At 46.9% G+C, this 20874-nt stretch overlaps 1 protein-coding gene across 1 annotated transcript; it reads right to left on the reverse strand.

The window, feature by feature from the left end:
* Positions 1-1202: 1202 nt before the first annotated feature.
* adamts5 (ADAM metallopeptidase with thrombospondin type 1 motif, 5 (aggrecanase-2)) lies at positions 1203-18325 on the reverse strand. Its single transcript, XM_076723778.1, has 8 exons — positions 17037-18325; positions 9835-9967; positions 9409-9576; positions 8509-8792; positions 7037-7220; positions 6756-6931; positions 6486-6661; positions 1203-4985 (listed from the first exon to the last, which is right to left on the reverse strand). The coding sequence occupies exons 1-8, from the start codon at positions 18129-18131 to the stop codon at positions 4295-4297; spliced, it is 2907 nt and encodes a 968-aa protein (XP_076579893.1). The 5' UTR covers positions 18132-18325; the 3' UTR covers positions 1203-4294.
* Positions 18326-20874: the final 2549 nt, after the last annotated feature.

Below are 20874 nucleotides of genomic sequence, written 5' to 3' on the forward strand. Positions count from 1 at the left end.
CAAAGTTGCAACCCGTGAGCCAGTGACCACGGGGAGGCAACGCTGGTGCACCAATGTGCTCTGTGGAGAATCTGGTTGAGGGTGCTGATCCCAGGTCAGAACTGCACGTTTAGGAGATAATGACCAGGTGAGACTGGAAAATATCTTCTTTTCTATATCATTTTATGTCTTGTTGATCTCCAAATGTTGGAGCACGAGTGTGCCTGAACCCACATGACCACGTTGATGATTATTTATATTTAAACTTACTCTTTCTGCAAGGAAAAAAGTGTGGGCCATATAAGGTCGTACATTTTTCATATGTGTAAATAAGGGTTATTATATTAACAAGGTGATCCAGATGGACATTAATCCACTCAAATTAATAAGTAACTAACTGGATGGACTGCATTTGCAGAGCTAAGCTTACCAGTAGTGTAAGAAAACCACCAAACTTCATTGTCTTAAGGTGGTTTTGAACTGAGGCTTCAGGCTGGAATTGGAGGAAGTGAAATCTGCTCTTTTCCACTCTGAACTTCGGTAAAGTGCCATCCTGACCCTCCAGTTTTTGTTTTTTTTTTTTTTTTTTTGGAGAACCAGTTTTTGTCAGAGAAACTGCAATTGAAATAGTATTATTAAACTATTTATCATAAATGTGGAAGTAACAATCAACAGTAAAGCACACTCACACTCAATTCTCAAATACTGTATTTAAGTGCAATTCTGAGGTACTTTTACTTGAATACATATCTCATAATGATACCTTATTCTTCTACTTGACAACATTTTAGAAGGAACTATCGTACTTTGTATTCCACTACAATTATAGCATCTGACAACTTCAGTTATGTTACAGATCACATCCTATTATAGCATTAAAATGCTGCTTACATGTTGTATCGTCGGTCATAACTGTCCCATCCTCATCCCTTATTCAGTGGCCAGTGTGCATTATGAGTACTTGATACTGGTTCATTCTCGGCACTCAGAGCTGTTTTTACATGATGAATCCATCTTTTATCTTCAACCTGCCCAAAGTTTTCTCTGCTGCTATACTTCCATGATCATAGCCTGAATAAAGTTAACTCATCTTGCTTTGCACAGTGTGTGTGTGTGATGTTATGGACTCGTTAGCAGCTGAAACACATGTAAGATAAATAAAATAGAAATGTACCGATGCCATGACAAAAAGAACAACACACACATACACACACACACCCAGAGATATTTAAATATATAGATTTTATGTACATATATTCATGTGGATGACTAGAAAAGAAACACTATATTCTTACAAAGGAATGATTCTGCACAGTCATTTTCCTAAGTTAAATAGTAATTTGATACAAAATTACTATAATAAATAAAACTCCTCTCCTTGCTTTTTTTTTATTCACACATACCAGTTGTACAAACAATAAATTACAAGTTCAGTGCTGTGTTTCTGTCGTTCAGCGAGAGGGCTTTCCCCATTGGAAGAGTCAGAGTTGGTTGTGTGTATGAAGTGTGTCTTTCTGAAAGAAAAAAAACCAAAAAAAAAAACCAAACAAACTCAAGTACTGCATAAATGATGGATTGTTTCAGTGGTGTGTGTCTGTATGTGTACATTTCTGTGTAAATATGGTTGAATACTAACACATATATGAACGATCTATTCGTTGTACAAAAATGTCTACATAATGTAAATAAATCTGAACGTGTGAGGGGAGAAGAGGGAACATTTTGCGAGTGGTTTGTCGTCCCCGGGTCATGTCGTGTCTGAAAATCTTTCTCATTTTGTTTTCTCCTGCACAGATGTGTGAGGTTTACCACACAGGAAGACGTCACAGGTGCACACAAATGTGAAAGGTCTTTCATACTTTGTCTCAGCTCGAAGCCCGTCTGCCTCTGTCTTGAGGAATATAGACAACGACTTCATTCTAAATGCCTCCTGGTTTAAATAACTTGATATTGTGAGATTTGGTGGAGGACTTTAAAGGGTGAGTTCGCCCAAAATACAAAAGTGGCATCTCGTGATGCAGATCGTTTTGTTTTTTTTCATTTAACAGAACAATTCAACATTTTTTATTCACTTAGATGAGAAGATCGCAGCACTGAAAGTGGAAACAGGGGCATCATTTTTACACTAGCTTCCAGTCTTAATGCTAAGCTATGCTAACCATTACTCTACTCTAGATTCAAAGGGAAGACTCAAGAGTGGTACAATCTTCTCATCTATTTCTCTGCAAAAGAATGAGTATGTGCATTTCCCAAATTGCTAAAAATACTTCTTCGAATCAACAGCAACATCATTTTTCAGAATAAACGCTCCCCCAGTGGTCAAAGGGACTATTTCTTCAGGAGAAAATAGCTCCAAAGAAACTGCTGACAGTGAGGTCTGTGGATTGTCTGAAGTACCCATGCATTGGGGATAGATGGATAGATATCTGAACACTTGGGCAAATAAAACCAAAACTACCCACATGGCTAGATTCCACTTGTAAGTGGGAAAAACTTGTGTTTTGGGTGAACTGACCCCTTGAAATCAGCCAACCTGTGGCACATTCTGTATTGTCACAAAAAATACAGAATGGAATGTAGTAAAATGGAAAATGAGTGGTGAAAAGAACTGAATTGCAAAAGGACATTGACAACTGCATTAGTATCTCTCTCGCCGTTGTTGCGAGTATCCAGGGCACACATTGTCATATTAGCATTGCTTCCTACGCAGATAAACAGACAAACAAACAAGATACTGATGACCAGTATGAAAAAAGAGGCCCAGCACCGGCCTGATGATTGACACAAATGGAGAGTGAAGAAGAGTCAAGACGCAGTAGAGGACAAAAACACACGTTCCCGGCACGTACTGCATGTGCTTGAACCACAGGCCTGGCTACGTGAATGTGTTAGCACAAAACATGCACACAAAGACAAACACACACACACATAAAAACCAAGCATTGCCCCAAGCCTGTGAGTCATCATCAACCTCCATAAATGTTAAGGAGTGTCGTGGTTACTTTGCCCCTTTGTCAATTTAACCTTGAAAAAGTTTGTCCTCTGAAGTCCACCGGGCGCTCCCGTTCCATCCCATCACACCTTGCTGCTGCCATGACACCGCACACGTGATTATCAGTTTCAGTACAATCGATACTCGTGTCAACAGGAAGTTTGCTTCCCAACTTCTCAAGAACCTGAGCACAGAGAAGTATCGAAACAGTGACTGATCCCCAAATGTCTGGGTTTACCTCATTTGGAAATCGTCAGTCTTTCCCTCTCTTAGTGCTCCTGTCTGGTTTTCAGCTGGACAAGTCAGTCAAATAAAGACACAGAACGTTTATAGTCAGGGCATTATGGGCAGCCCTGATCCAGGATCATCATACCTACGTACATCTCCTGTAACTTGGACATTTCCATCACTGAGGGGCTCGTAAAATTCCTCACATGGAGCATAATGGAAGGCTATATTCTCAGTAGGAACGGAGACCTGTTTTATTTGGTAATAATGCACACTCAAATATACCTTTTGGCCCTCAGTAGCACCACTGAAGCACTGCTGCTTGACTGGTTTGTATTGTTTTTAATGGGAGAAACCTTTCTTGGTTGGAGAAACTCTCCTTTCTTTAGCAACGCCTACCATCTAGTGAGTTAGTACTGTCAACATTCTTCCTGTATCAAATTTTATGAGCCATTCAGTCACCACAATGTCCAAATTCTTGGGTTCTGGGCACTCTGTGGAGTGGAGTATGGTGGTCGTGGGACAGGGCTGCAATACAAGAAGAAATTACGACAAGGTGAAAAACGAGTGCTTCCCATCGTTGGGGCTCTTGTCTCGGACACACTCATGACAAAAGACAGAGGGGTGCGACTTCGGAATCCCCACAGTGATCAGAACAAATGGAATAGCATAAAAAAACACAACACGCATGCCATTACAGGGCGACACACACTAAGCCTCCGGGGGTTTGGAGACAGAAGTAAAGACGATCAGTCACTGTCCATGTGGAAACGACATGCAATTTAAGTCCTTAGCTCTGCCAGGGCCACACTTCGTCGTTATACAGAAATGTTCTTCGTCCTACTTGTCCTCTGCATAGCTACTATGAACCCAGGACATCCCTATGGCATATAGTCAGGTACATCCATGCCAACCTGTCTCTGAGTCTCTGCGTATCTGGCGGTTTCAGCCAACATTCACAGTCCTGCTTGAGGTTCTATGTCCTAAATTCACTGGTCCACAGTCCTACATCCAGCACTTTATCAGATGTACAGGTTAAACATCTTCCAATGAATTGTTTCTCGTCTTCCGAATCATTTTCGCTCTGCTGCCGCCTCAACATTTTTTCACCAGACAGTGTTTGAAGGCAGAGGGGCGGGAACTTAGCATGCAGCCCTTGGACAGTTTCCCGTCCCGGTCCTTACACTGCACTGTCCGGCTCTGCCAGCCAGTGTCACAAGTCCTAGAGCAGGTCATCCAGGACCCTGTTACCCACTGGGGCCCTGGGGTTGGGGTGGAGGGACCTGGGGCTGTAGGTGGCCCTGGGACCAGCACAGGGGGAGCAGAGGAGGATGTAGTGGTGCTACTGGTGGTGGTGGTTCTCGTTGTGGTTGAGGTTGTAGTTGTGCTCGGCACAGGGGTCGACTTTAAGTTGGGAATGAGGGGAGCTGATGGCTGCTGTGGGGCTGTCCGACGGGGCATGAAGAAGCTGTAACGAACATCCAGGGGCTTTTTAGCGTCTGTCGCTAGAATCTGGACCACCAAGGCTTCTTGGAGGGCCCCAGGACCCATGCTGTGAAGCCACTCGTCCCTTTGGCTCCAGCCACTGTAGTTGAGCACAGAACCGTTGAGTGGGATGATTGTCTCGGAGGTGGAGATCATGAACTTGCCATTTAGGAGGTACTCGCCGTTGGGGCGTCGGAGGGCAAGGTAGGCGGTGTATCGGGTCTGGTCCTTTGCCTTGTGCTGACGAACCTTGACGTGGGTGGAGCCCGCAGGGATCTTCACCACATCAGTGTAGCCCTTACTGTTTGACAAGAGAGAAAGTAGAAGCAGGGTGAGATCAGTACATAACACAGTGTCTTCTTTGTGGCTGGCTTTAGATCAAAATAGAACCCAATTCTTAAATCAATACATCATTGAGCTAATTAAAACAAATAAGATACTTTATTTGCATATGCTGTCACATAACTAAAACTCGTTGTTTCCTTTAAAACACTGAACAAATGAAAGATGTGGATAACCAAAATACAGTGAACGAACAGAAGTAGATCTAGGTGGACTGCTGAGTCTTGACCTGAGGTGTTCGCTCTTCTGTGTTGTGCCACGCGCTTGTGAAGAAGATGTACAAGTCTGTGCATTCCTCGCTACACTGCACTGCATAAACTACATTGCTATGTACAAAATAATGTACATATTTTCGCCAGGGAACACCGATGACTTGAAAGAGGAGTGAAAGAAGCCACCCATGTCAAACTGGAAAGACCATCACTGAACAGAGGAGGTGGTCAAAGACACCAGTTATCAGCCACCTACAACGCAGCACAACAAGCATTCACACCAGGACTCATGTGACTCTAATAACTCGCATGATGGTGGGTGGTGCTATGATCCAGCAGGAGGAAAAATGCCTGAGACTTCTAACCAGTCAGTTAGAACTGATTGAACACAAAACAAGTCCAGTTGCCTTTGGAAGCACACAACTGTCTTCCACAGCCTCACCTTGGTAGCAGAGTTTGGCTGTTCCTCACCCAGTTTGAAGCCTCCCACACAGCTGATTCTGTTTCAGTTAACGACTGTGTTTCAACCTACATGTGAAATTGATGATCAGTAGCACCTGTTTTCCCTGATCCCTGACTTTGTGCAAGTGTACCTATAAGAATTGATGCTGGTTTGAAGGGTAGTAACGCCAAATATTGATTTGATTTTGATTTGCAGTTTGCATTTTGTAAATGGATAAAAATAAACAATTCTTATTTATTTTTTGAAATAATTTTTTCACACCTGCCTAAAACTTTTGCACAGTTCTGTATGTGCCAATACAATGTAGGTTTAGACTACGTGGCCTGCATTCACATAAGAGTGAACAATGTACGTGTTCTTGCCATTAGCTCACATTTGTGCAAACGGTATTTTTGTTATGCAATAAAATTTTGTGAATTTCCCTTGGGGATGAATAAAGTATCTATCGATCTATCTAAAAAGGCTGCAGCATTTAGTCAGTGCGACAACAAGGCCTGCAAAGTGTGGGGGGGGGGCATTTGGGAATATTGTGTGAAGGAGCTATACATATTCTGCTGACATGCAGTGAAGGCAGTATTATCATTTCATCATACTGTAAAAGCCATGAGATAACGCTGCTGAAAAGCACTTTCAAGACTCCTCTGAATTCCGCGTGTGCAAACCTGCCATCACCGCTGAGCCTCCCCTCTAACGCGTCTATAGAAATGCCTGTATGTGCATGATTGCACCCGTGATATCAAGACATACCATAATGCACTGTTCAAGTCTTGTCTTTTTTCCTCACCTCTTCTTGGTGAAGTTGCCCACCACGCGGATACATCCTGTGCTGTCGCCTCCGCATATACCACACTTGTCAAACTGGAGCTTGGAGCCAATGATGCCGTCGCAGCCTGTCCGTACACATTTCCCTTTGACGCACACAGAGCTGCTGTAAGGACGACACTCTGTCCCGTCTACCACCTGAAGACAAACGGCCACAAAATCAATTATCTTCCACATTTTTTTTCCATCAAAAACACAGCACCCTTTTCTTTTTTCTTTTTAGCTAACTCACCCTCTGAGAGAATACCACGTAGTATCCTGTTCCTTTTGCTCTGCAGGTCAACTTGCACACATCTTTAGGGAGGACTCCTGCGTACTTAGGCACCCACTCAACAAAGGTCTTCACCCCTTTAGGATCTGTCTGGGGACCGTTGCGCACCTCACATTGCTCCTCCCGGAAACTCTTATCTGGAGAAAATTTGAATTGCAAGAGGTTTGAATTTTTTGTATGACAAATAAATATTAGCGTGTACTATTAAATTCACGCATGCATTCTCCGGCTGCCACACTCACTTGATGGTGGACACGGTGTGACGTTGCAGGACCGATAGACGGCTCTCTTGCCCGTGCAGTAACGCCCGTTGTTCCGTGGCGGCGGATTGTTGCATAGACGCTGGGCAAACTGCAGCCCGCCCCCGCAAGTTCTGGAGCACGCACCCCAAGGACCCCAGGAACTCCAGCTGCCGTGGTTGGATGCCTGGGAGAGGGAGGAGAGGAGCAAAGAGGGAAGGGAAGATGAAAGAGGAGATAAAAGTTGGGGAAAATGACAGAGGACGAGAGATCAGAGCGTAGAGAGGGATGAAGAGAAAAGAAAGAGGAGATGAGAGAGGACAATTAATGCTTATCAGGCATGGTGGATGTCAGAGTGGTTGCTGGCCAAGCCACGTGTCACAGGGAAAGCCTTTGGAGAGAGATGTGCGATAAAGAAAGATGTGGCACGCATTGTGATGTGGAAAAGAGGCAGACAGAAAAAGAACGAGGCTACCCTCATGCGGTAAAGCCATTCATTAAGACAGCATGACTGGATCTGAGGCGTAACAGCTCACATGCTTCCCCCGAGGAACAGCCTGAATGAAATTCTTAAGGTAACATACTTATTTTCGTGTTTTTTCCAACCAGCGCTACGTGAGTCATCTGTGATAAAACGGCTGAATAAGTAGCATTTCGTATTTTACGAGACATAGCTGATTTTATAACCCTGAAGTTCTGCAAAGCTTGTTTGGAAACTGCTTTTCCATTTAGTTCCACAGCTGACTCTTTATAGTGCTTGAACTGCTTCTTTCCACAGTAAAGGCTACTTAATCCGCAATCATGCTACAAGAAATATATAGAGTTTCAAAGATTCTGAAGTCTAAAATGGAGGGGTTTAACTTTCTCTGAGCAGTAAACTGGTCGTCATACAAGGCAGTGAAAATGAAGCGTGTCAGAACTTGGGCCAGATCCACGCATGCAGTCGACTGCCAAGGATCGAGTCAGGCTCATCAAATGTCATGTGACAAATAAACACAAAGAAAAGACTCTTTCCCTCTTTCCCATTCTTTCTGACTTACACTCGCTCTCCCTCTCTGACACACACACGGTGTCGACAGCCTGCCAAGAACAGATTTGGCCCTTTAACTCATTATGGCAAAATTCAATTTAGATCTGTTTAAGCAAGGCCAAGCGAACAAATAGCACAGATCAGCAGTGGCATAAATAACGCAGACCACACAGTGAAGTCACAAAAAGAGTCTGTGAGACTTTTTTCCTCTTCAAGTGTCTCTCTCTCCCTTTTTACTTCATTTTCTTTCTTTCTAGCTGCCCTGTGAGCAAACTTGTCTCCCATAGACAAATTTGCACAATGCGTGCTTAAAATATCAGTTTTTGAACTATAAAAAGGAATCTATTTCAGATTGAGTCCTTTTTGTCTCTCTTGACAGACACCGTCTATTTCCATGTCCTTTTCCTCCTCTCCCTCATACTCTGCTACCATCCGTCTGTCTTACCGAGTAGTGTCTCTTGCGGGTCTTGTCCACACACTTTCCCTGCAGGCAGATGCGTCCCTTCCCGCAGGGCGTCCCCTCAACGGCCGGCAGCTTCTTGGTCAGACACACCATCTGTCCCTGGCGAATCACGGCGCACCACAGCCGAGAACATACGTCCATGCCCGGGCAGACCGTGTACTCGGGGCCGAAGGCCAGGCGACACTGGCGGACGGCGTCGTAGCTCTGTCCCGGGAGCTCCTCGGGGCCCAAAAGGGGCTGGCGAGGAGAGTCTAGGAGACATTCGGCTGTGGTAGGAAAGAGGGAGGAGGGGATTTTTAAATTTTTAAAAAAGGGCCTGCAACCTACATACTCCTAGCTGGCGGTGTGTGAAAATCTATTTTAGTCTATTGACAAACAAGGCCTGTATGACCTATCAGTCAATAAAAGTGCCGGAGCAGCTGCAGATACTGTCAAGCTTACAATGATACTGTTGCAACATGAATTACGCTGAAAGTGTTTCTTTGCAAATTGTCAGCAGGCAATGCTTTACGGTCGACAAGAGTGAAACGACTTGATGAAACAGGAACGCAAAGTATGACTCATCCTGGTTCCCCGCCAGTGACATGTCTTTGGCTGCACTGTAACTACACTTTCTAAGAAGTTAATAGGATTGTAAATAACTTTCTATTAGCAGAGATTACAGCTTGTTTCTTGGTAAACAGCTCTCAGTGATAGGTACTGTGGGAGAAATGCAATCAAAAGTCAAATTCACATGGATGCAATTTGTAGATGGAGGAAATAAAACTACTGGCTGGGAAAAGTTCTCACTAGTAAAAGAACTACAGATGGTTGCTGAACCACAAATCATGGAGCCTTTCAATCCCTGTGCCTTTATTGCTCTATATTTTCTCCAGCACTCACCGTTGCCATCATCAAAGAAGTCGGTGATGGTAGCCGAGGTGCAGCGGCTCCAGGGCTTGGAGGCGTCGATGGAGGTGAGGATGGAGGACATGAGCCGCTTGTCGCTGTTCACTCCGAAACGCTCCTCGCAGAACTTGGAGTCGTCGTGAGACAAACCGAGCAGGTGGCCTGAGGCGCAGAGAGAACGGACACGACTTACAGAATTTGAGTTGACAGATGAGGGAGAAGAGGCGAGCCTTGTCATGAGTTTGCAAGTGCAGCAAGAATGAGAAAAGAAAACATGCACAGGTATCAGGTGCATGACATCAGACGATGCTCCTGTGATATTAATCAACAGGGGAGATGTGCTAACAGATGTGCACATGCATGCCCTGGCCTGCTTATATCTGTGTTTGTGCGCTTATACGTGTGTGTATCCTTGCCTACCAATCTCATGCGCGACAGTGAACGCAGCGTGAAGGCCGTCGTCCTCGATGACGGCGCAGCTTCGCTCCGGAGAGCAGATGGTGCCGACATCCGCCATGCCCAGGGTGTCGCAGGAGTGGTGGCCACAGAGGTCCTGGACAAAGGAAATACTGTGAGTTTAAACTGGCACTTCATCCAAAAACACTGGTGCGACTATGCACATGGAACAATCAGAACAATGTTCATCTTGAAAATGGATATTTGGCTGCTATGTCTCAACTTGCTACATGTTTTTTTTTAACTGACATCTGGGACCATAACCTGACTCACCTCCCATTGTAATGAAAAACAGTGTGTTGCTAATGCCATTTTTACTGCCACTGCAGTCATTTAGAGTGCAATGACTGCTCCCCTGTCAAGAGCCAGACTTTGTCTTCTTCTGCATCTTTTTAATCACGTCATTGGGTGGTGATGCAGCTGAAGATGAATTTCGACTTGCTGCACACATTTTGTAAACAATAAATTAAAATTAACTGCAAACAAACTGGAAACCAAATGCGAGGTGTTATGTTCTTATGGCTTTTGTTCTCTTGATCAAAGCCACTGCCCCTCAAAGGAGCACTCCTGCAATTTAGCAGTGAAGTGAAGGCTTGTGAGAGACAGCTTCAAAAAGAACGGTCAAAATCGATGCAGCAGAGCTCCACGCTCCGAAAAACACTGGCTGCTCCTCCCATAATGCCACACTTCAGAGCCCCCCTGGCTTTCAAACTCCATAACCCCAGTTTGCAACAGAGGTCCAAGCTGAGATATTCAAGTAATGTCAATGGAGTCACTTTCTCTGACAAAGCTCCTCCAGAGCTACAGGAGACAGAAGTGTCCCTTTAAGCGTCCTTCCACTGCTTTTAATGCCCGCTTCCTTCCTCTGCCTCCACCATCTCTCTGTCTGCTTCACGGGGTGCCCGAGTACACAGTATTGATCTTTGTTTTGATTCCCACACATGTCCATGCAGATGAGGCCTCAGGGTGTGTTGCCTGGCCCTGCCGAGTGCAGAGATCAATCAGTTAATCATACCGTCACATCAGAGCACACACGCCTGCACACGGGCCGTGTGCATGAGCTACACACTCACAAGAATATATGTGTGCATTCAACACACAGATGCACCAAGACATATGGAGGCAAACACCCATGCATGTGCACATGAGAACATCCAAAAAAAGAAAGCACACACACACATACACACACACACCCCATGGAGAGGATGAATCGTCATGTTAAGTGGTGCTGACAGGCCTGCTGGGTCGTGTGTTAGAGGCTCTCTGTGGAGGGTGTTTACCCGTTCCGGGCAGATCGGTTTGGAACAAACTGCCTTGTGTTCTGCAGTCACACACATGACAGACTGGGTGGGACCACCTCACACACACTCGTAGGCACGACACACACATGCGAATACACTCAGATGCACATATGTTATGCACATAACTATAAGAACGTACATGTAAACCAATGGGTACACGTACAGAGCACATGTAAATGCGAGCATGTCCATCACAGACTGCACATGCTTAATGGTATACTCACAAGCAAATACACACACATGCAGCGACACACACATACAGAGAACAGGAAGAGAGTGTCTGCTTTTTGCCAATTGACTGCTGGATGCACGAGAGGCAAACAAAGGGCAAGTCACACTCGCCGCATGGATGCTGCTGAGAGGCAAACTGTGCTGAAGCTTCTCTTAACTTTTCCACATGCAGACAAGCTCAAAACTATGGAGCCTGTTTGTTTCGATCAGACAGTGAGAACCTATAGACGAGCTCGCCTGAAAATTCTGTTTCTCTTTCCCCGTTTCCCACACTCTTCTCACCCCAACATTCTTTACACCTCCGTTCATTTCATTTATTTATTCATTCGCCCCCCTCCCACGCTCGAGTACGAGAACTGCTTTTGTTTCGATCTTGCTTGTACACACGGCTTTCGTTAGTACGACACGGCCTAACGGGAAACACGTGGGTGAAAAGCAGAAAACAGGAATCTCCCGTTTGAAATTAAACTGCGGCATGTGAAAAATACCTGAAAGTTCCCCAAAACTGACATCCCTGTCTCTGTGTTATTTACTTCTTCCCTCCGTCAAACTTTCCTTTCATCCAAAGGCCTCTCACACACACAAAGAGGGAGGGAAAGACAAATAAGTTCAGGAATCAGATGCTGGGGGATGGAGGGCCGCAGGAAATTAAAGAGAAGAACTGAGAGAACAAGGAGTTACAGAAATATTGGCAGAAATAACAGGAGAACAGGTGGCAAGCTGGTTGCGAAGGTCATGAGACGATCAGAGCTGTGTGTGAGTGTGTGTGTGTGTTACGAGATCGTTTGCAATCTAAGCCAAGGCTTGTGCTAAGCAAACAGCCAGCCAGACGCAGACACACACACACACACACACACACTTGCAGAGTGAGTTTAGCTTACTCTGTGTGATGAAAACACACTTCAGGCTGATTCAACAAACCTGCTGATCAGAAGCAACAGAAACCTGCTCTCCATCATCGACTGGACGGGCGACTAATGACTGGTCACCAGTGATTGACAGGCTGTCAAATAAGTTTTCATGCCACTTCACACTCATGCCAGCTCACGTTCTACCACTTTGATCCAGAACGAAATATCTCAGCAACTGCTTCAAAAGCCAGGAGTCACTGAAAGTTACAGGAAGATATATTTGTGTGTCGTCAGCATAGTAATTATCAATGTTGCGTTTGTGTGTATGTGTGTGTTCTGAATGTACGCATGCATCATGTATATTTACGTGCTTGTGTATGTCTGTATATGACGTCGCACTGCTGACAAAATGCATCACTGTGAAAATGTTTGATACTTGTTATTTCAAAGGCCCTTCCAGGAACGGGCACTTGACCAGTCGCTATGAATGCTGTGATACATTGCATAAAGTAATTGCTGCACAATTATCTATCTGCCCCTATTAAATAGACATTAAGTGGAAATAGTTGAACTGAATAAATGGTGTCATTTTTCTCTGCATGAAAACAGGCCTAAGGTCAGTGTCGGTCAGAAAAGAGGAGCGCTGTTCAAAGCCACTGATGCATCACAGTGTGAAGGGAGTGAGGCTGCTGGGAAGGCTGAACTCTCTGACCAGTTGTGTACGTCCACAGACCCGGGTTTGAGGGTCTGGGATCCACAGGCCGTGTGCGGGTTTTCAACATACGCCAGCTGAAGTCTAGCATGTGTGAAATATCAAGAACAGTTAAAACAAATAGAGGGAGTAGCTGTGACGGGGGCGAAGGCTGGGAAATGTACACTTTAATGTACAAACACGTGGAGGCGGAGAGGCGAGGAGGAAGACAAGTGCACAGGAAAAGGAGGAGGCCACATTCTACACATGTGCACATTCCCAGATTCGCTGTAAGAGGATAAATGACATAACTGTGTGTTTTACACATGTGGAGGAAATGATTGTGTATGTGTGCATGCTATGTCTACATCAGTGTGTATGTTACATCTATCATCATTACATAAGGACCCTCTGTGTTTCTGCAAACTATTGAGTTTTATCAACTTTCAGTGGAATCGTATGGCAATAATGTTGAATTATCTTCACAGTCTTCATCAGCAAATGGAAGTGGCTGCAGCATCATCATGTGATCTAAGACATTATGTGGGCTGATGTTTTTATCCAAAAATGATTTATAAATTCACCAGAAGTTCCCTCTTAATTCACTCATGTGCTTATTTTTCATTCAGTCTGGACAAGACGGTCAGTCTAACAAGTAAAAAACAAAGGAATGTTTTTATTATTATAAATCTGACAAGGGCCTGACCTCAACCCAGGCTGCAAAGGTGAGCACTTCAGTCACTGGCATCACAAGTACCTGCTAGCAACATCTATCCAAATATTTGATGCATTGCTGCAAGAAGCAGATGAAAAAAAAAAATGTATGTCAATGTCTCCACAGCTCTGCAGCCACCTGACAGTAGAGCTTTGTCTACTGTCCGAGCTCACAACAAGTGAACACAGCCATGCATAACATGCATACACGCATCCACGCTCAGAACAGTCCCCGGTCCCCTCAATGTGCCCGTTGTTTCGTTCCGGTGCTGGTATGTGTGGAACAGGGTGACACCGCCACACGGGTCAGCTCCCTGCGGGTACGGGGTGTTGGAGTAATTGGACCTGACCACAAAGAGAGTTCCCTCCAACTCTATGCACTCTGGGAACAATGGGACTGCTCTGACTTCACAGTCACCAAGTCTTCAGTGAGCTTCAGTTGCAGTTCAGCAGACTACAATAGTGGGGATCGACGTCACAGTCGCTCCAAATACACAGATGAAGAAAGGTTATTTCTTTCACACATAAACCACTGTTTGGTTACTTGCCACCTCTGACGTTCAGTACAATGGAACACCAGAACACATCTGAACTGAATCTACAACACATCAATGTTTGTCTTTCCCTGCAGAGCTTCCACTGAGGTTACAACCAGAGTTCTTCTCCTGACAGAGCCCTGAGAAAACAGCTAACACATTACCATGCCTCGTGCATCCAACTCCTTTTTCTGTCCTTCTTCTTCAACCCAAAATGCAGCAAGGTATGAGGTGCCTCAGCCAAATCAAGTTATTTCCTGAATGGCATTCGGTCAATGGAAACCCTAATGATTCTTTGCTGCTTGTAAAATGAAGAATTCTGTGCAGCTCTTCATATTGAATGGGGATCTTTTCTGACAGGGGCTGTTGTAAAATGATTGATGGCTAAACGACGGCATGGCTCCCATAAAGAATAGGTCGAAACGATGTCAGCGTCGCCACATTCCAAACTGACAGTATTTGTAATCCCTCTGTTGCAACAAGAGTGGACAGAGTTGGCCTGTCCTCCTGCTCAGATGTAAACAAAGCTCAGCCCTGCTCGTCTGTCTGCTATAACGACCGAGCAGGTAAAGCACCAGCTATTTAAGCACTCAGCCAAAATGCAAATGACCTTTAATAGCCAGAGTTCAAAGGTCAACGTTAAAGTAAGGCGGCGGCTGCTATGTGTGGCTTATTAAGGTCACGACCTTAAAGTCAAGTCATGCATTAGCCATGTGCTTTTTCTGCACACTGACCAGAATCAGCTGCAGTTAGGCTAATTTGTCCTGCACAAATGCGACAGACAGGGACCAGAGACCCACCTCGTACTGTCAGTGCTGTGCTGCAGGGCCACAGGAGACGCTTATACGCTCAGTGTGTAGCAGAGCAGGATCCCCTGCTTCTTCTGCTGCTGACAGGTAGGTGAAGGTGAGATGTGTGTGAAGGCGGGTCAGGAGACAGGCTTGTGAATAATGCAAGTGTCGCGACGGGTGGGACACGAATTCAGTGCTGACTGACATAAAGCTAATATTGGCCTTTTACCCCCGATCACAGAAGCATAACAGTCTGCAAAACCTGTATTTTCTGTGCTTTGTTTATTAATTCAACTGTTCTTTTGTGGTTCTCTAATTTGCTGTTATTCTTCATCTTAAGGCAAATATACGTCTGCATTCCTTCTATTAATGAACGCAGACACACAGTTTGATAGACCTTTCTCCTCAGAAAACAACTAAAATCATGTGGCAACTCTACAGACTTGAAGGTGTTGTTATGGAAAGGGTCTAATATAATGATATCAGTATGAGATACTGTCTGAAACGTGGACTGCTTGGAGATGAAAAGGCATCTTAAATCGACGGAAAGATACTGCGAGTGTATGGGTTGTACCACAGTGAGCATGGGTATTTTAATAGGATCAAAGCCCTGGTAGAACAGAGAAAAATCCACTGTAGGCCACCTGTCATGTTTCATTAGTTTCCTGTCCGTTTTGACTCTTCCTATCCTGAGGCTGCCTTTGAGGTATCTGGATAACTGTTTCCATGCCCGCCTGACCCTGCCCACCCTGCCAAAACCTAACCACCAGAGGATGGCACAGTCTTCTCCCTGGGCTCTTCCAGTCTTGCCCTTGCAGGTGTAGCGGCAACAGGGTTAGTGAGGAGCCACGAGGTGGTTGGCACACAGGAATTGGTCCACTTTGAACGCCTGCTGACCACAGGTATGCACTACCGGCTGCCTTGCCAACGCATGACGGCGCCAATTTGCTGCCGGTGCCAGGAGATCCGAGGTAATACCCCTGGTGCTTGCTTTTTCCGCCCAAGCCGCGACAAGACCCGGCATGAGCTGAACTCACCGCAATCCAAGGCAGGCTATCTGACACTTCGACTGGAGCTAACCACCACAAAGCCACACCCGGAGAGGTGAAAAATGCATGTGGATCTGCTGCTGCTGCCCTGTGGCTTTCAACCAGGGAGGGAGGGAACGAGGAGGAGAAAGAGAAGGGATGGTGAAAGGGGGGGGATAAATGAGTGTGGTCTCGGTAAACGTACGGCTTCTCACTGGGTGGATGTGTTTGTTTTTCTGACAGCTCCCAGCCCCAGCTGACAGACGCTGGAAAAGAAACTGGGAAAAAATGTGCAGACTGGAGTGATGAGAGAGAGAGAGAGGCAGAGCGAGGGAGGGAGAGAAGAATTGCGGGCTAGGATGACTACCTAATTAACTGAAGTTTCAGGGGAGTTTCAGGAATATTTCTGCAGTGCACCCAGCAGCTGATTTCAAGCCTCCTACCCCAGGAAGAATTTGCGTGCAGGGCCGCGAGCGCGCGCCTCAGATCACACAGGGCTTTTGGGCTGTCAGGGGACTGGGAGGGGGAGGCTGGAGACAAGAGCCCGCCTAGAAAAACACCAGGCCAGGAAACACAGGTTTTTAAAGTGATTCACAGATGCTGACATTCAGCAAAAAAGGAGATAGAAAGAGAAAGAAAACAAAAGGGGTGGATTTAAGCACGGACAGGTGGGAGGCAGGTTGAGCAGTCATCACTTCTGATTGACTGTGATGCAAATTGGGACACAGTTTAAAAAATGACCACCTTCTGTGTCACTTATCTACAGACTCTAGGGGGAAAAATAACGTGCAATATGACTGTTATAGGCTATTTGCATTAAGCCACCCAAGGCTTAATCTGCCAGGCGCTTAGCTGCAGAGAACCAGCTGCCACCGCGTGCACCATCAAAATAAAAACAAACCGTGGCGTCACTCCGCGCCTCGGCATCACACCGCGGCGTGAGCCGCCTCTGCTCCGCCGCGTGGGGCGGAAGACAGGCGGAGCCCAGGTGAGAAGTGCGGAACACGAGGGAAGTTTGTTTACCTGCCTGGTGAAGAGGATGGCGGCGTCGTGGTGGTGCTGGTGGTCGTCGTCCAGCGGGTTTTGCTGGTTCTGCCATTTGCAGAAGCTCTTCAGTGTCGCCGCGGCGTTTTTGGTCACCTCGAGCCCCTTCTCCTTCTCGGTGACCGTGGTCACTTTCACCACCGAAAGCCGGATGGGGTTCTCGATGCTGGCGTGCCCGTACAACTTGGAGGCGATGGAGGCCAGTGTGAGCAGGTAGTGGTTCAGGTCCTTGCCATATTTCTTGGTCATGGTGTCGTCGGCTACGAGGAGCAGCTCCACGTGCCGGGCGCGAGAGACCGACCTCTTGCGCCGCGTGCCAAGCTCCAGAGCAGGCGCTTTGGCGAGATGGCTCCACCATCTCCGCCCATGGTCGTCTATGCCCTCCCCTGGGACCCCCTCTCTGTCCCGTCTCCCCTTCCCACGCCCTCTGCGCCGGCGTTTCCCCGCCGAATCCCTGCGTCCTCTGCGCCCATCGCGCGTCCCGCAGCTCTCGCGCCCCTCGCGCATGGCCTCGAAGCTGAAACTCTCGCGCGTGAACACGTGGAGCGCGCTCTCCGCGTCCGAGTCCTGCAGGGCGCGCACGTCGTGCTCGTGTCCCTTCGCCCTGATGATAGGCGTGATGGTGTAGCGTGCATGACTCACGGCGAAGAAGCCCTCGAGACCCCCTCCGCAGAGGTTGAACACCGCCAGGGACTCCGGGTTGGAGTCCACTGTCCCGCGGTACGCGCATTCCCGCTGCAAAGGCGCGGGGCTCTCCCCCATCATAGCGAGCACATACTGGGGGCTGAAATGATGCGACAGCACCGACTCGTCCCGCTCCATGTCCAGCTGAAACCGGCTCCCATCCAGGTACACCAGGTAGCCCACCTTCCCTCCTCCGTGGTAAATCCGGTCAATGGTGCGCACGACCCCATCTGTCCTCCGGGCAGGTGTGAGAAGCGACCCGTTCGCAGGTGGAAGATAAAAACCCTGGAGTGTGGAAAGCCCGGCTTCCAGCTCCAACTCCACGACGCACAGCAACAGTAGCCGAAACCAGAGCATGCCCTCGGCCAGAGCACCAAGGAGCCGCACCATTGTTCATTCCAACCCGAAGAACATCTATGTATGTACTAAAACAACCTCGGACTGGCCGAAGAGACAACTTTGAGTATTTGTTCCTCCAAAAAGCGCATCCTCCCGGTGTCCAAATCCCCCATGAAAACACACAGAGGAGTAACCAACAGGCGAGCAAACAAAACCATTGAGGAAAAAAAAATGGAAAAGAAAGAGAGCAGCAGAGAGGAACTGTGCGCAGAGAGAAACGCACTGAGCTGAACTTGGAGAACAAAAACACAAAGTTTGCTCTTAATAGGACCCGGAGAGAAAAAGTCCTGCCCCCTTTGCGCTCAATCACCACTCCTCCACCTCCCCTCTTCTCCTCTCTCTCTCTCTCCGCTCCCTCTCTTCCTCAAATCAGACTGAAGTCAAGTGCTGGAGGAGAGCAGAGGAGAGAAACCTGAACAATGCTGTCACTGGAGTATTTCCCATTGCCTCCGCAGAGTCCGTCAAAAGCCTTATGAATCATATTCAGAGGTAGAGAAAAGGATCCAAGAGGTCTGAAGCCACTTCTGGTTATGAATAAATCATAAAATCACGAGAGACAGTCACCCCTTCTTCTGTTTTCATCAATTTCACTCTGTCTGCATCACTAAAACATCAGCAAAACAAGTTCCTAAACAGCCAGGACCAACACCATTCATCTTCCCTCCAAAACGTCTCCATTCAACACCAGCTTGTTATTTTTACACTTCTCCCACTTTGACTCCTTTAATAATTGAAGGCTGAAAAGTCTTAACAGGAATTGGCTGGAGAGATTCAGCAAACTAGAGGGGAATAGATAATTTATGGCCATTCCCGAATAAGAGGTCTGGGAGTTCACCGTTCCTGTGTGAGACGTTTAATGGTGTGTGTGAGAGCAGGGGATGGAGGAAATCTGGGAGCATGCACACAGTAGGTGCTGTGCTGCTGCACTTGGGTATGAGAAAAGCGAAGAAATAAGTGTGTGTGTGAGTGTGCAGGTGTGTGACTGGACCTGGAACTGCCCTGGGAGCTGTCTATGTTATTTATTGTACCTTTAGGGAAGTGTGTGTGGTGGTGCCAATGGGATGTCATACTTGTGTGCTGAGAGGGATTTAGCCATGCATACCTCACTGGAGCTGAAGTCACTGTGTCTCACACACACGCAAACACTCTCTCAGAGGGCAGCCAACTAGAGAGTGGCTTTTCTGAAGAGTCTTAAAAGTTCCAAGACAGTGCTCATTTGCTGAGTCACCTAACAGCTATTACCTTTGCACACCACACAGAGGGTTTCGGTGTGTCTGCATGCCAAGAGGGAGGCCTCTCTTTGTGGATACCCCCCCCCCCCCCCCCCAACACACACACACAACCTGACAGCAGATATTGCGTTTCAGTTTGGTTTTGCGTCACCCAAAAAGGGTGAGAGCCCACGTCGGCTCTCCTAAAAGCGGTGCGCTAATCCAAAGCCCCTTCTACGTGACTGAGCGGTGTGGGTAGTATGGCCTGGCACATGCAGGGATGCAGCCAGGGAGTGGGTGTGAGAGCGCGGGGGCGGACGCCGGAAGCGCGGCCAAAAACGGAACACGGTGTGCTGCCACCGTAAGCCTCGCCGCCCCTGTCAAATCCCACCATGGTAGGATCCACACATGAAACATCACACACCAAGGATGCACTCTGCATTCAAATAGAAAAACACTCGCAGCAGGTTTAGACTTGATGCGTTTAAATGTGACTGTCTTTAAGAAAGCTGGACAGACTCTGGTCTCAAAATCCTCTGGGGGGTGGGGGGGTGGGGGTGTCAGGTTGCATTGTTGGGCCTTGGGTTCAGTGTTTCCAAAATCGTTGCTACGGCCCTGCTGCCCAGTGTTGAACCTAAAAATATTGTGTCCTCATCTTCCACAACTTCCCTGCAGAGCAGATCCAGTATCGAGCTGAACTTCATGTCCACATCACCCGAATGTTATGCAATGCACCTCCCACCCCCACCACCCGCATCCTTTTCTCTCTGTCCTCGAGTCTCGTCTCCAGCCACCACCCCCTGCTGCCGCCTGCTTCTCCTTTACACCAAACTGTCAAGTGTATTACCTGCAGTAAAACAGACACCCATAAAGACAGAGTGAACCGGAGCTGTGTGTGAGAGGGGATGTTTGATCAGGGCAGGGCGTCGTCGACTCAGACCTGAGACGCTCATGTATGACTGCGTGTGTGTGTGTATTCAATCAATATGCATGTGAGAGAAGCATTTTCCTGCAGTTGTTTGACGAATCAAACATATAAACTAAATATGTTGAGTTTATGTGCACAAGAAGGACTGTTAATACATGTGGTGAAATGTATTGCAGCTGCAAACCAGTGGCACTGAGCCTGAGCACAAATCAGGCAACTTTCCACAGCATCTTTCAATGCTATAGTGAAAGGACACACACACACACACACACACACACACACACACACACACACACACACACACACACACGCTTTAGCTCATGCCCCTACAATGTCCTCCTCTCCCTCCCTCTTCCTCTCTCCCCTTTGAATCTCCTACACTCAGCCCATTGGATCATTTTTAATCCCTATCATCTGAAACTACGATGTATGCCAAAGCAACCATATGGACAGAAACCACCCCCATTATCCACACACACACACACACACACGGTAACCCGGATCACACGTGCAAAGCAGGCTGCATACAGTATTGAGCGTCACCAAAACAAGTTGTGTGTGTGAACCCGCGTGCCGAGCCACGTGTGAGGGACCG

Source organism: Chaetodon auriga, chromosome 23 (genome assembly GCF_051107435.1).
Source record: "Chaetodon auriga isolate fChaAug3 chromosome 23, fChaAug3.hap1, whole genome shotgun sequence".
NCBI classification, from domain to species: Eukaryota; Metazoa; Chordata; class Actinopteri; order Chaetodontiformes; family Chaetodontidae; genus Chaetodon; species Chaetodon auriga.

Bases quoted from the DNA above. Each gene is read 5' to 3' on its own strand.
- adamts5 (XM_076723778.1), bottom strand. From the start codon at position 18,131: ATGGTGCGGCTCCTTGGTGCTCTGGCCGAGGGCATGCTCTGGTTTCGG. The intron at 7,221-8,508 runs GTAAGACAGACG...TCCCTCTCCCAG, and splicing joins CCCGCAAGAGACACTACTCG to GCATCCAACCACGGCAGCTG. The intron at 6,662-6,755 runs GTGAGTTAGCTA...GTTTGTCTTCAG, and splicing joins ACGTGGTATTCTCTCAGAGG to GTGGTAGACGGGACAGAGTG.